At 49.0% G+C, this 14,814-nt stretch overlaps 2 protein-coding genes across 2 annotated transcripts in view; both read right to left on the bottom strand.

Annotated features, from left to right (window-relative positions):
- kdm6ba (lysine (K)-specific demethylase 6B, a) overlaps positions 1-3,016 on the bottom strand; it is a 124,158-nt gene extending 121,142 nt beyond the window's left edge. Inside the window, exon 1 of the mRNA XM_088910072.1 lies at positions 2,262-3,016. The gene's annotated coding sequence lies outside the window, so the exon portion shown is untranslated. The remainder of the gene's footprint in view (positions 1-2,261) is intronic.
- A 3,484-nt stretch (positions 3,017-6,500) lies between these two features.
- The window catches only part of dnah2 (dynein, axonemal, heavy chain 2), an 89,012-nt gene continuing 80,698 nt past the window's right edge, over positions 6,501-14,814 (bottom strand). Inside the window, exons 79-87 of the mRNA XM_088910071.1 lie at positions 14,163-14,354; positions 12,560-12,744; positions 12,236-12,473; positions 11,329-11,480; positions 10,509-10,623; positions 8,203-8,379; positions 7,718-7,792; positions 7,223-7,373; positions 6,501-7,096 (exon numbers count right to left, since the gene is read on the bottom strand). Coding sequence (XP_088766197.1) covers positions 6,942-7,096; positions 7,223-7,373; positions 7,718-7,792; positions 8,203-8,379; positions 10,509-10,623; positions 11,329-11,480; positions 12,236-12,473; positions 12,560-12,744; positions 14,163-14,354 — 1,440 coding nt within the window. The 3' untranslated portion in view covers positions 6,501-6,941. The remainder of the gene's footprint in view (positions 7,097-7,222; positions 7,374-7,717; positions 7,793-8,202; positions 8,380-10,508; positions 10,624-11,328; positions 11,481-12,235; positions 12,474-12,559; positions 12,745-14,162; positions 14,355-14,814) is intronic.

The following is a 14,814-nucleotide window of genomic DNA, read 5'->3' as shown; positions in this document are numbered from 1 at the left end:
CGATGAGGGTCACAGCCAGGGCCTATCCCAAGAGCTGCCCATACCCTGGGGGAGACAGACATCCGCTGTGGAGCATGCGCTCGCACAATTCAATCCAATTTATTTTTATATAGCGCCTTTCACAACAAGGTTGCCCCAAGGCGCTTAACAATGCAAGTGACCATACATTTTGTCAATACAGAAGCACATGGGCGTGAGTTACAGACCCCAGCCGAGCGAGCCAGCACGTCTGTAGAAGAGGGGATGAAACCCACTCAAAAACCAGGGGAGAGCATGCAAACTCCACTCAGAGGGTGCCCTAGGTCCAGAATCCTACCTAGGTGCCAAGAGCTGCGAGGTAGAAACACTATCTCACTGCTACACAGTATCGCACGTGGGAAGTTAAAGAGCTGTCTCAGTGGCTCAGTTAAAACGCAGGTCGAGCCCTGTCGACCAGACATGGCCAGTTCTGGTCTGGGCTCTGTCATTAGCTTGTCATACAGGCCAGGGTATCCTCCAAGGGGGTATCCCCCCTTTGGCATGGAGGACCGTCCCTGAGAGAATCACTGCCTGCTGTGCCAGGGGAATCTGATCTGCTGCACTGCAGCAAGGCGCCTGGTGGTCAGCGTACGAGACCACCAGACCATGCTGCACAGGGGGCAGAGCTTTACACAAAGGGCGGCAGGTGTCTGGCACAGGCTGCCCCTGCCATGAAGTAGGAGCTGCTTCCCAGCGATCCTTCGTGAAATGGCTGGACAAGCTCACATACAGGACGGGACCACCCCTGCAGTGCTGCCCCCTCCTGGCCAGGGGGAGGAGGGGGACACTGCTGCACCAGCAGAGTGACGAGGGACTGCAGGGACAGCAGGCTGCACAGCCCCAGAGGAGAGTGTAGACAGGACACCAGGACACCACTGCTCTTACAAACGGGATCTCTCACTTAGCACAAGACTGAGGACCTTCATCTCTTACATGTAGGCTTTCAGTCATACAAAACACCACTACTGGTTCAGTTCAAGGCTTTTACAGTACAGTACTTATAAGTATGAGTGCGGGGACAGAAATGAAGTTTTCAACGAGGACAAATCCTTCAGAACACGTCAGCACTACACAATGGGAAGATTTTCCTCTCCCCTCCATGACAGAATGTGACTCCAGGCGGCTGCTGAAAGCACTGGGAGAACAGTGGGAGTGCCTGGTCTACCAAAGCACTGCAATGAATGGACCGGGACTGCGTGCCTGTGTCTGCAGGTTTTCTGGGTCTCTGTACAGCGGCAGAGCCGGGGAAGTTGGTAGAGGGGTCCACACAATCCAGTTATGTGTTGATTTAGGTCGATAAAACCTAATCTAGCAAGGAAACCTGCTCCTGCGGGACCCAGGTCGCCTGCTCCTAGTTCAAGCTGGGCCGCCCCCTGGTGGACAACCTGCGTCACGACGCCAAGACGCGAGGAGGCGGGGACAGGGCAGAGGGAGACGGAAAAAAAAATAAAATGAAAAAAAATTCAAATACTCTTCCTGGAAATTCTGCAAACCCGCCACAATGCTACCACATGACATCCAGAAAGCAAATGCGACACTCCTCCCCACCATCAGGCCCCAGATTCTCCGGAGGACAAAAAGAGAGAGAATTCGGGAGCCGAGAAGAGAAACAAGTCATGCAAAATCACTGTACTACCTCTTACCGAAACGTGATTTGAACAAGTTACGTGTGGGGTGGGAGGAAACCGTGGGATTTTCCTCTGGAAGCGCATAGATTGTAACAGACCTCCCACTCATTTTACAATAACACGGTTCCCGTAAAGCTCGTAAACGTGACGCTACGAGCTCAGCCCCAGCCTGGGAAAAGGAAAGATCTCAATACAGACAGACGCATTCTGGAAAACACGCACAGTCACGGAGTGCCCTCGGCGTGATCTTTCTTTTGCACAAGTTACGGCAGAAAAACAAAGTTCATCTTCGTCTTTATGGATCAAACTGGCCTTCTGCAAGAAGCTGCACGCTGCAGTTTTTTTTAAAAATCCCACTGCGTTTTTTTTTAAAGCCTGAAGTTAAAATTCTCAGGGTTTCATCGACACATTTCTGAGCTGTTTTCCGCAACGTCTGTGGCGGGGGTTACAGACAGAGCACATCTTTACAAGCAGTCCTGGCGGATCGCACTGCCTGCTGCTCACCAGACGCGAGACGGAAGCACATTTTAAACCCATTCCCGAGCAAATAATCGTATAATAACGCAAAAAAGTTTCTAGACCCCCCCAGAAGTCGGACGCGGCATTAACCCTTACCTGCTGCAGGTCCCCGCTCGCTCTGGGAGGTGCCGCGATCGCTGCCCCAACTGTTACAGCTCCCAGCGTGTTTTGCTTCAAAAAAATAAAAAGAGCATCTCTTCTCCGCCGTGATTGACAGACGCCCGGCCACGCAGTCTGAAAAGGCACTCCGAAATTATATAATGCGAATTGCCCCCGAAACGCACCCGTGCTGCAGTCGCGCAGGATGCACAAGGCGGGACGTGTGCGCTGCGTGTGCGAGCACCTCCGAGACGTCTGTTTACAGACACGTATGTGCGCGATCCGAGTGACGGCCGATAGCGCTTCCATCTCTCAGCCCCGCAAGCTGGATGTTACACAGCGCTTCGCTCCTGGGATCAACATGGACGTGTACACCTCTCTTCACAGGAACGGGTGCATGGCTCCCTTGTTGTTGTATTTTTTTTAAAACTGTGCATTTTATTTGTGAAATCCACAATCCGTTGTGGGGGTTTTTAAATACATATATCCCACTTGTATCCACGGCCATCCGTTGAGTCATCTTGTTAATCCCAAAGCATCCCAGTGCAGAGTATGTTTTTTCTAAAAGAAACCCACCCAGTCCGAATGCCAATTCGGTCTGGCGTCCGGTGTTGCCCTGCTGGCTGGTGTTTTCCCGAGCCGGGCCGGGAGAAGCGGCGGAGGTTTGAAATTGCGCAGTTTTTAATTCCATTGCAGCGCAGTCAGTCAGACGGTCCTCCTCCGGAGCGCCCGCTCCGCTCTGCTCTGCCTGCGCCGTCGAATGGTCTCTCTCGCTCAGGTTTATTTTCAGAGAGCTGCCCCGCCCCCCTCCTGCCTCCCCGGGTGAAAGCAGAGCCCTGGCTCTCTGTAGGGCTCTGTCGGTGCAGTTACTCGAGTTCTTCTGGAGAGAGAGAGACGGAAAACGCGGAGCTGTCGCCTAATTATGCCATGTTATCTAATAACTCACAATACCTCCCCTCTTCTGCACGTTTCCTTTGGAAGACACTTGTGTGCCTGTGTGCGGTGTGCGTCTTCACAGAGAGACACGTGTGTATGGGTGCACGGAATATTAGACAGGGCCTCTTGCCCTGCCCAAAGCACAGCACCCAGGTTGCACCCCACGACTGCTGGGGTCCAGACAGCAGTAGTAAACCAGACCCCCTTCTCCGAGGGTGCTGTGCCGGGAGACCAGAAGGCCGACAGAAGTGACAAGGGCTGCCCGTGCACCTGCCACTGGCCCGTTTGATGAAGATAACAGCAAACCCGGCTCACGCGTCAATTCAGACAGGGTCAAGAGCGTACGGGCAGTGGGCGGCAGGAAGAAACAAACACCAGCAGGATGCGCCATTCAGGCTCAGCTAGCAAGAACCTACCAAGCCTTGTGGAACTGATGTCAAGACTTGTAGGAGCTGTAATCACCAGGGGAGGGAAACAGATGCCCTGTTGAGATTATTCTCGACAGTACCGCTCCAGCAGGACAGTATGCACACAGTGTGCCATGACTTCTGTTTCCATTCTTGCACAGGGAATCAACAACCCACCCCCCACTCCCCCCTTGCCCCCCCTCCTGCAGCCTCAGCCCCTCCTCCACACACCTGAAGAGGCTCCACAGCTGAAACACCGTGCTCGTCTTCCTTCTCCTCTCTTAACCCCTGTGTGTTCCCTCGCAGATCCCCACTGTAACCTCTGCTCACAGTCAGGAGCTTATTGATCTGAGGATCTCACCCCTGAGGTTTCCTAAAGAATCCCAAGAAACTGGGTTCAGCCACATGATTACCCAGCTTGTTCCATACACCTACCACCCTTTGTGTAAAGAACCTCCTCTCGTTCTTATTTTTGTGTTCTTATTATTAGTTGTTGAAGCAGTAGTGAAGGTAGTAACAGCAGTAGTACTAACTGTAGCAGTAGTAGTAAAAATAGCTGCAGTAACAGAAAGTTGTAGTAACAGCAGCAGTAGTAACATTAGATGCAGTAATAACAGCAGTAGCAGTAGTAACTAGCAGCAGTAACTGCAGATGGAGTGGCAGTAACTTTAGCAGCAATAACAGTAGCAGCAGTAATAACAGCTGTAACTATAGTAGCAGCAGTAGTGCAGTAATAACAATGGTAACTGTAGCGGCAGAAGTAACTAGAACTAACAGTAGTAGCTGTGGTAACAGTAGTAACTGGCAGTTGTAGTAACTGTAGCAGCTGTACTAATTGTAGTAATAACTGTAGCAGCAACAGTTAGTAGCAACAGTACTAACTGTAGTAGTAACTAGCAGCAGTAATAACAGTAGCAGGAGTAAGTATAAGTAGACAACAGTAACTAGTGGTGGCAGTAACAGTAGGATCTAAACTAACTGTAGTAGTTACACTTATCACAATGTTGTTGGCCAAACCATTAGAAGTCTGGTGCTCGTCCATCTTTGGTGAGCTCCGCCCCTTCATAGGAGGGGTCAAGCTAGAGCCAGTCACTCAGCTCCGCCCCTTCAAAGGAGGGGTTAAGCCAGAGCCAGTCACTCAGCCCCGCCCCTTCGGAGGAGGAGTCAAGCCTCAACAAGTCACGGAGCTCTGCCCCTTTAGAGGAGGGGTAAGGATCAAGCCCATCACTGAGCTCTGCCCCTTGAGATGAGGAGTCAGGCCTGAACCAGTCAATAAGTTCTGCCTCTTCGGAGGAGGGGTCGGGCCCGAACCAGTCCCTGAGTGCCACACCTTCAGAGGAGGGGTCGGGTATGAATGAGTTAGAGCTCTGCCTCTTTGGAGGAGGTCTTGCCTGGGATCTAGCAGTAGAGACCCTGCATGCTAAGTGATTAACACCTTTTAAATATAGAGGATGCGGAAACATTCAAATGAACTTACAGTTCTGGCAATGGTTTTGAGAAGAGGACTTATGTGAACTCCAGTAACCCCACCCACCATCACAAGGGGAACAAGTCCAGTAAATAAACCTGTCTCTCAGTAATTGGCAGGATCTTTTACAGAGAAGAAAGAGAGCTGAACAAAGTCCTGGATGGAGGCTGCTTGTTTCCTTTCCTCTGCTTTGTCCTTTTTTCCAGAGTGGGGCATTATATCTCCCCTCCTGCTCTTCAGAACCACAAAGATTTTCTTCTCCCTCTCCCCCTCCTGCATAATTATTCTCTATCTTTTCTCTGGCAGGACAAACACCTGCAGAACTACCCCTCACTGAAAAGCTCAAAAACTAAAAATAAAAACCAGACCCATAATTTTAGTGGTTATCCTTCCCCTTTCACAGGCGAGTCTGACCTGCTGGAAATGTGGTGACAAATTGTGCTCCGATAGGATGTCTTGCATGTACAAGGACAAGAACATGTCACATTAACACACACTTACAATGCAGGAGAGAGCAGCACCAACAGACTGAAAGGTCAATGCAGATCATCACATGCTAACATTTAGATACATACACAGAGAAATGTATGCATATGTACATACTGACCCAGTAAGATATTTACGATGTCTTTATATATCTAGAATTATATCCGTACATGATGCCATTCATATGCGTATAAAATACCAAGAAAAACTGAAAAGTCATGATAGCATAATTTTTTAAACCCTCCTCAGTGGCAAACCACAATTAACTTAGGTACACACACTTACTGTACATTCTTGAGCCCCACAATTAGCTGAGCATCCTCTGTCTGTGTGCAATAATAGTGGTTCACATGATTTCAGGATAAATACTCCAGTCTCCGTAAGGTTTCTCACTCAGGTAGTGGATTTCAAGCAAAGATTCAACCATGAAAACCAAGGAGCACTTTTGAAACAACAAGGGGTAAAGATGTATAAAGGCACAGATTTGAGACCCTCAAGATCTCTTTGAGAAGAGTGAAGTCAATCATGGGCAAGCTGCTGGAGACTTGCAGCTGTAATGGCTGCCAGTGGTGCTTCCACCAAATATTCTGTACAGGGCTCTGAATACATGGTATTGTCTCAGGGCAATTTTGACACCCTGCCCACTTTGTAAGGCTCAGGAGCACACCCTGCCTGCTCACAGGAAAGTGGGGGTGATTCCGGGCTCATAGTCCAGATTAGAAATGAACTGTGATCTTGGGGTGGATGTTCCACTGTCTTTAGGTAAGGTGATATCTATGAATGACCTGCTTCAAATGACAGTTTTCACAAGCTCAAAACGACAAGTGAAACACTTAATAAAAACACAGAACATCTGACAGCTTTGTAGTGTCACACAACCAGAACAGAACAAATATGAAAAGCAACCACAAAGATAAAAAGTCCCATTCAGACACAAAATGCAGAATAAAATTTATTTCATGTTGTGTACCTTCTCTTCAATGTTATTTACATATCTTTATGGTAATAAAATGTCTTTTACATCAGTATTTTTAACATACAAGCCACCTGCAGCAATCCATAGTTTTTGAAATATTATCTATAGGAGTCTAGGAGCTAGGGGACTGGTAGCCTGTATTGGTGGGAACTGGGACTGTGGTGGTCTGTATTGTTTGCAATGGGATTGTGGAAAGGCTGTAGTGATGTGAGAGTGGGACTGCGGTAGTCTACATTTGTATGAGGGTCCGGATTGTGGTAGTCTGTATGGGTGTGAGCACTGGCCTGGAATAGTGGTAGTCTATACTGGTGTCAATACTGCGATTGTGGATGTGTGCAGCAGTGCGAGATGGGGGTTTTGGTAGTCTGCAGTTGTGTTAGTAGTGGGATCGTGGGGTGTAGTTCCTATGCGTCCAGGCTCATCAGCAAAGCAGTTCCTCTCTTGATCCAGTGGTCTTGTGGGACAGCACCAGATTTAAGATCCACTCCCACCACAAAGGAGGCACGGCCTGAGCCCCCGGCCCGGTTAGGGAAGTAATAGCAGGGGCAGGAATACATCCCTGGACAGACAGCACAACACAATTTGTTTTAATAGCAACAGAAGGTCCGACAGAAATGGGCTACTTGAATTACCTCGAGAGAGAGAGAGGGAGAGAAGGGCAGAAGGAGAGAGGGATTAAGCTCACCCTTGCCACTCTTCTTCTTGTTCTCCACGGGCTTGAAGTGGATGGTGGGAATGGGACAGACCAGCTGCATCGGCTCGGCCTCCACCAGGCAGGAGCCCTTCCTGTCCCAGCCAGCTCCCTCCAGGAACAGCCCTCTCACAAACACGCCGTCCTGAGAGACAGAGGGACAGTGTATGTATGAGAAAGAGGAAGAGGTGGGTGGACTGTCCCTTCAAGGAACAGATCTCAAAAACAGCCTAAGAGAGGGAGGGGGAAGAGTGATGATGTGAGAGAGAGGAGCAGAGCTTTCCAGGAAATTGTCTCTAATAATCCCTCCAGGCACAGACTTTTAATTAATGTCGTGTCCTGAAAGAAACACAGCAGAAGGTAGAGAGACATAAGGAGAGGGAGATAAACAGTGTGAGGAACAGGGAGAGGGGCAGCGCATGTGAAACAGCAGATCATGCTCCTACAAGTCTGTGCCTCACAGAAGAGACCAGGCCTAAATAAACCCACCTTGGGCGGGAAGAGCAGGTTACTGTCATCCACTGTGGAGACCACAAACTCCCAGGACAAACTGTCGACTGACACCTGAAACACAAACAAGAGAGAAATTCTGACACATGCAGCACTCACCCAGGACAATGTCAAAGATCACTGGCACAGAGACAGAGTAGTACTCCACAGTATGCTTTACTGAACTGTACTGATATTATATTATAACTACTAAGTGTTACTGCACACTTCTATAACTACTGGGTGTTAAAAGGATACTTCATCATAGTGTGTGGTGCAACACTGTTTTGCACAGTTAGACTGTTAGACTGCAAAAGAGTGCAATACTGCAGTAAACTGTCATGCTATGGACTGTGTTTCACTGCACTATACTGAGCTGTACTGCACCATATAGTACTCCAAAGGATAACGGCATGGCACTGTATAAAACACTGAACATATACAATGCAGTATAAGGCAGTGCTGCTGTGCAGGGCAGTGCTCACGTTGTTCTGGCGTGCGGAGGCCTGCAGCACGGCCGTCAGGAATCCCGTGGGGAAGGTGAAGCCCGAGAGCCAGAAGAGCACGGGGGGGTGGGCCGTCTCCGCCCAGCGGGCGAACTGCTGCACCCGCTGCACCAGGTCCCGCGTCCAGGAGGCCAGAGGCTTCAGGGAGGGGTAGGCCTGAGGAGGAGGAGGGCAGGGTCACGCAGGCACGTGCACTGGTATCTGCTGGCTCATCGCCTCTTGAGATCGGAGAATCATATTCGCCTTGATCACTACTGCTTCCCTCCTGAATCTCGCTGGAGGACTCGTGGTTTCAGGTGATAATAAGGCTGACATGAGAAACTACATGGGCTGCATATGTCACATGGAGAGAAACACCAACACAGAGAGGGGTACGACAGCTTGAAGAAAACACCAAGCACAAAATGGAGCACCAAGGTACATCAAGCGGTGTTGGGCTTGTCTGGTGGTATTCATTTTAATATGGCAGGGACAGGGTTACACGTGGACTATGCAACACACACTACATATTCTAGGGCAACGACAGCACAGGACCTGGATGTCTTTGGATGCCAGCAGTCAGTGTGGTCAGCTGAACTGTATGATTCCATAATGGAAGAAGAGCAAGAGAGACCAGCACAGAGAGAGCGTCTCACAATAATGTTCTATATGTCGTATGTAAATGTCTGTAGATGTTGTTTTAATTGTACATGTATATGTTTTGGCAACACCATAATTCATCAGTCATGCCAAGAAAGCATCCTGAATTGAACTGAGTGAGAAAGAAAGGGAGAAGAGAGGGAAAGAACAAACGACAGAGAGAGAGAGACAAAAGAGTGAGAGAGAGGAGGGAGAGGTGAAAGAGTGAGAGAGAGGAAGGGAAAAGAGGAAAGTGGGAGAAAGAGGAAAGAGACAGGAAAGAGTGAAAGAAGAGAGAAGGAGGAATAAATTGAGAGAAAGAGAGAGGAGAGAGACATTGAGAAATAAACAGACAAAGAGCAAGAGAGGTCAAATAATTCCATAAGCCCTCCCCCTCTTGTAAAAACAATCGGAAGCAAATCCCGAACTTTTTCCCTCTTTGAAGTGGAGAGCTGAGAGGCACACAGCTAAGACAGAGCAAATGAGTATGCTCAGAGTATACTCTCCCAATAATGCTCAATATGTTTACAGTATATGTAAATATTTTATGACATGTCTCTGGTGTAAATGTCTGTAATATGTCTGTAGATTTTATTTTACTTTTATTTTATGATTTGTTCCATGTTAATTTTATTATTTTTATCTGCTTTGGCAACACTGATTGTACCCATCGGTCATGCTAATAAAGCAGCTTGAATCAAATTGAAAATTGTATACTCCAGCACTCCTGGCGGCCTGCTGCAATCGGCACAGGACAAACACAGCAGTAACAAGTCGTTTGCTTCATGCAGAGAGGTCTGCAACCAAACATCTCAAAGCACTTTACCACTAGTGAAACAGACCAGCCTAGAAGGTCAATAAATAGAACTGATCACAACTAAAAAGGTGAAAAGTCTAAACAATAATAATGTTTTTTTAAATGTGCAGTAAAACTAACAATAATAAAGTGCAACCTGACTGCTTAAGACATACAGAGACAATGAGAAATAAAAGCAATACATATCATATATTTAATACATTTAGGATTGATTAAAAACAAACTAAAGAAAGAAGAAAACAACTGAACAACATCAATGCATTTCTAAGTGTGATTTAAAGCTTGTTGCAAATGCAGAATGTGTCTAGTTTTTTCATTTGGCACTTGGATTGCACTGTAAATGACTGCTCCAAAATCTTTTAATAAATAAATCACCTACTTCTGTCTACTCACACTGAGTGTATAATTCAGTATAATTCAACATGAATTTAATTTCATTTGGGTGTAATTCATTTAAATTCATAAGGCTGTAATTCTTATACTGCCTGAGCAGAAAGGAAACAGACAGACATGAGCCACCACCAGGAGCAGCTGTGCACTGTCCTGAAAATCCATCCCAAAAATCCCAGCTCCCTCTGGGGCATCCAACCAGTCCAGATGACTCTCGCAGCACCTGCACTGGTCCAAGGCCAACTGGGATGTACAGTAGCAAAGTGCACCGTGATCATAGGAAAGACGCGGTGAAGTAAACTAAAATCATGGTAAAAGCTGAGGAGGATGTCGTGAAGTACAGTGAAAGCATAGTGAAGTGTAGTGGGAAGAGCAAAGCAAAACACATAGAGGCCTGGTGAAGCATGAAGCGGAAGATGTTGGCAGTCTGGGTGCCGGCTCGGAGTGACCACTTTCCCACCTTCTCCCACAGCGGCGGCACGCGGGCGTCATGGATACAGTTGAAGGTCTCCTCCAGGCTGGCAGACATCACGACCAGTCCCTGGATGCCCCTCTCCAGCTCCGTCAGGGAGGACCTGAGGAGACAAGCCCACACACAGCATTAAAGACACGCCCCTCCGACTGCCTCCTCCTGTCTCTGTCAGAGATTGAACTGCCGCCTGGCTGACACACGAGCAGACCACTTCTCTGCACTGAGTCACAGAGACAGGCAGGGGCACAGCTGTGTGCTGGTTAGAAATAAACTGCTGTAGGGAGACAGTCAGAGAGACAGACAGGGGCACAGCTGTGTCCAGAGCTGTGTGCTGGTTAGAAATGAGCAGCTGTAGGGAGACAGTCAGAGAGACAGACAGGGGCACAGCTGTGTGCTGGTTAGAAATAAACTGCTGTAGGGAGACAGTCAGAGACAGACAGGGGCACAGCTGTGTCCAGAGCTGTGTGCTGGTTAGAAATAAACTGCTGTAGGGAGACAGTCAGAGAGACAGACAGGGGGACAGATGTGTCCAGAGCTGTGTGCTGGTTAGAAATAAACTGCTGTAGGGAGACAGTCAGAGAGACAGACAGGGGCACAGCTGTGTCCAGAGCTGTGTGCTGGTTAGAAATAAACTGCTATAGGGAGACAGTCAGAGAGACAGACAGGGGCACAGCTGTGTCCAGAGCTGTGTGCTGGTTAGAAATGAGCACCTGTAGGTAGACAGTCAGAGAGACAGACAGGGGGACTGCTGTCTGCAGAGACAATGCGACAGATTTGGCAGAGGCGACAGGGAGACAGTCAGACAGACCTGATGGTCCTGAGCAGGGCGTTGTATCTCTGGATCTCCTGCAGCAGGACCACGTTGAGGGGCGAGGGGTCGTCCTGCAGCATCTTGCGTGTCCCCTCATAATCCACCTCCTCTGGGATCTTCTGACGCACATCTGCCGACATCTCCAACACCTGGTGAAAAGGGTCGTCTTAGCTACACTGCAAAGGGCACCATCTCAAGGCAAAGCCCAGGTTAAACTGCTCATCGCCACTGAAGCTGAAGTACTGCCCCCCTCTATCTGAAAAGTATTTGCTGTATAATTCATGGTGATTCATAGTGTGTGCTAAGGTGAACCGATCTGTCAGCGATTCCTCTGACCTCATCCCAGCCAGCGGGAGTCAGGCGTTCACGCGTCTTTCCAGCTCTGTAGATTTCTACAGAGCACTGGCCCCCTGTATCCAATTCACTGGAGCATCTGAACTGGCTGGGGTAAGCAAGTCAGGCATCCCTGACAAATAAGTGCAGCTGTACGCACAATATTTAAAAACATTAAAATTAACTCTTATAAAATCAGACTGGGAGCTTGGGGGTGTGGTTTTTGGCGCTGCTGCATCTGCCATTACATCCTGGGATCAAATCTAGACTAGGAAGCCTTCTGTGTTGAGTCTGCATATTCCCCCATGTCTGAGTGGGATGTCTGTGGATGTTCCAGTATCCTCCCCAATCCTGATAAGCTGTCCACATGAGTCCGCTGCCTTTAAAGTCCGGGTGTCCATGGCAGGGTGTCATCCCTTCTTAAACCTTTTGCCTGCTGAGTTGACTCTGGCTCACTATGGCCCTCTAGGGATAAAGCAGCTACTGCTATAGGTGAGACAAGAGCTCCTTGTTTCAGACAGAGGGGGCCAGCATGCGCGCCCGCAGTTTTCTCCCACTGTGACGAACAGACCTTCTCCTCCCGGCTGAGGGTGCTGCCGGCGCCGGAGGCAGGCACGGTGACCTGCGGCTGCAGGGACAGCAGGGTGTCGAAGAGCGTCCGTGTCTCGGTGATCTGGCTGGCGATGTCGGCGTTGGGGTGCTGCCCGAAGACCTCGGGGTGCTCCATGGCGGGCAGCATGCTGATGTACTCCCGGTACGCAGACTGCGGCCCATCCTTAGGGATATAATAGGTGGGCAGGGAGGACAGCCTGGGTGGACACAGAGACACAATGTTTTACATACAGGCGAATTATTATTAGTAGCAGCGTTACTGCTTATACCAGTGCGGTCTCACTTGTAGAAGGGCGTGGAGACAGCCTGCTCGCAGAAGTAATCGTTGATGTAAGTGGTGAGGAGCCGGCGGTCCCAGTCATCAGTCACGTGACCCCCGTAGTTGACCCCGGCAATCAGGTATTTGAGGGCGTCCCAGGGCGTCTCCTCGTACTCATCCAAGTACAGGCTGAGCAGGTTCTCTGACACCTAGGGGGACAGGGAGAAGGCAGGTGGGCACATCTACACACAGACACAGTGATCCTCCTCTTCCTTCCCCATCCTTCACCTATCTCTTCCTCTTTCTCACCCCTAATGTCTCCCTCTCCATGTCCCTGCTATCTCTCTGTCACTCCTGCTTCCTCATCACCTCCTTCCCAGCAGTCAGACTGCTCTCCTGCTTTCTTCCCAGCAGTCTGACTGCTCTCCTGGTCTCTTCCCAGCAATCTGACTGTTCTCCTGCTCATCCTCCTCTTCCATCCCCACCCTTCACCTATCTCTTCCTCTTTCTTACCTCTAATGTCTCCCTCTCCATGTCCCTGCTATCTCTCTGTCACTCCTGCTTCCTCCTCACTTCCTTCCCAGCAGTCAGACTGCTCACCTGGTCTCTTTCCAGCAGTCTGACTGCTCTCCTGCTCTCTTCCCAGCAGTCTGACTGCTCTTCTGCTCTCTTCACAGCAGTCTGAATGCTTTCCTGCTCTCTTCCCAGCAGTCAGACTATTCTCCTGCTCTCTTCCCAGCGGTATGACTACTCTCCTGCTCTCTTCCCAGCAGTCTGAATGCCCTCCTGCTCTCTTCCCAGCAGTCAGACTGCTCTCCTGGTCTCTTCCCAGCAATCTGACTGCTTTCCTGGTCTCTTCCCAGCTGTCTGACTGCTCTCCCGGTCTCTCCCTGGTCCTTTTCCCCCTTCCCTCTCAGTCTCCCCCAGTGCCTTCCTGGTCTCCCTCCCTCTCCCCCTTTCATCTCATCCAGAGCAAGAAGTAATGTTTTTAGCGTTGCTTCATTCCCTCTGAATCATTTTCTCAAAGTTATTGTTTCTCATTTTCTCCTCTAAAGTGTTGGTAGTCAACACTTATCATTTAAAATAGAAACAGCTCATGAAAATGTGTTAATTGCTGCTGTTCCCAGTAGTTTCATTAACGATGTGCTTGTCTGTCTGGTGATCAGGGCACGTAGAGAGTGATGTTTATTTTTACATCATAACGGTGGCAGTTGCCATAGTAGGTGGTGAAGCTAATCAGCAAATGAGCCTATTTCTGGAAATAAGAATAATTTCAACAACCCATTATACATCCATTGTTGGATGGAAAATTTGTGTAATAATGTAACATACCACACCTGTAGTAGGAACACGTACTTAGCCTCCTGTGGAAGATTCTTCCTCCAGCTAGTGTGGCTCTGCACATAAACCTGTGTGGCTTATTTCTAGTGTCCCAGCTGGCTAGTGCAACTGCAATAAGAACTGCAGCAGCCCCCCCTTAGCACCTGATCTGAAGAGATAGGGTCACAAGGGTCTAACGCTGCTGCTGTGATACCTGTTTGCACCAAGCATTATAAAGGAAAAATTGGAAAATACTGAGAAAATGTCCGAGAGCCCTGCTCCCCCCCTTCCTTTCCACCCTCAGCACCTCGAAGTCAGAGTCGTTGAAGCCATAGATGATGTTCCAGCCCAGCTGAAGGAACTTCTTCCTCTCCAGCAGCACACTATGGAAGAAGCAGAGGGAGAAGAGCAGCTTCTTGTAGACAGAGGGTTTGGAGCAGCGGTTGAACTGGGGCTCCATCACCAGCTGGTACAGCCGCTTCATGTTGGCCTTCAGACCCTGCCGGGAAAGGGACAGAGATCGTCGGCAAGCTGACCTTTCTCCCTGCGCAGGCAGCGCCACGGTCATCATTACTGCAACTGCCATCACAGTCAAAATCAGCAAAAGCATCATCACCACCGTTGTTTTGAGCTTGGAACTACCGTCACATTAGTTACAAAGAACTGTGATTCCGTTATTCCCAGTGTGAGAGAAAGGTCGGTTCAGTCAAGATGGAGATTCATTCTCTTCCACCCAGAAGGCAATGAGTAAAGACCTGCCATTCTCAGCTGGGTGAAGACCACATGGAGGAATAAATTGGTCAAATAATCCCAGGAAGCTGAGGATCCAAGGGGTTGTTGGACTCTTGAAAGCCAGCAGAGCCTCTGTCATGTGTTTGCATTAGAGGGTTATGGGAGCAAAGAAAGAAAAAACTGGCTGACAAGCCAAGGATATAAAAATGAGAGTGTCTGTCTTACAG

This window comes from Atractosteus spatula, chromosome 3, assembly GCF_055471065.1.
Source record: "Atractosteus spatula isolate fAtrSpa1 chromosome 3, fAtrSpa1.hap1, whole genome shotgun sequence".
Taxonomy (NCBI): Eukaryota; Metazoa; Chordata; class Actinopteri; order Semionotiformes; family Lepisosteidae; genus Atractosteus; species Atractosteus spatula.
Note: the sequence above shows the minus strand (reverse complement) of the source record. Positions and strands in the feature narration are given on the sequence as shown.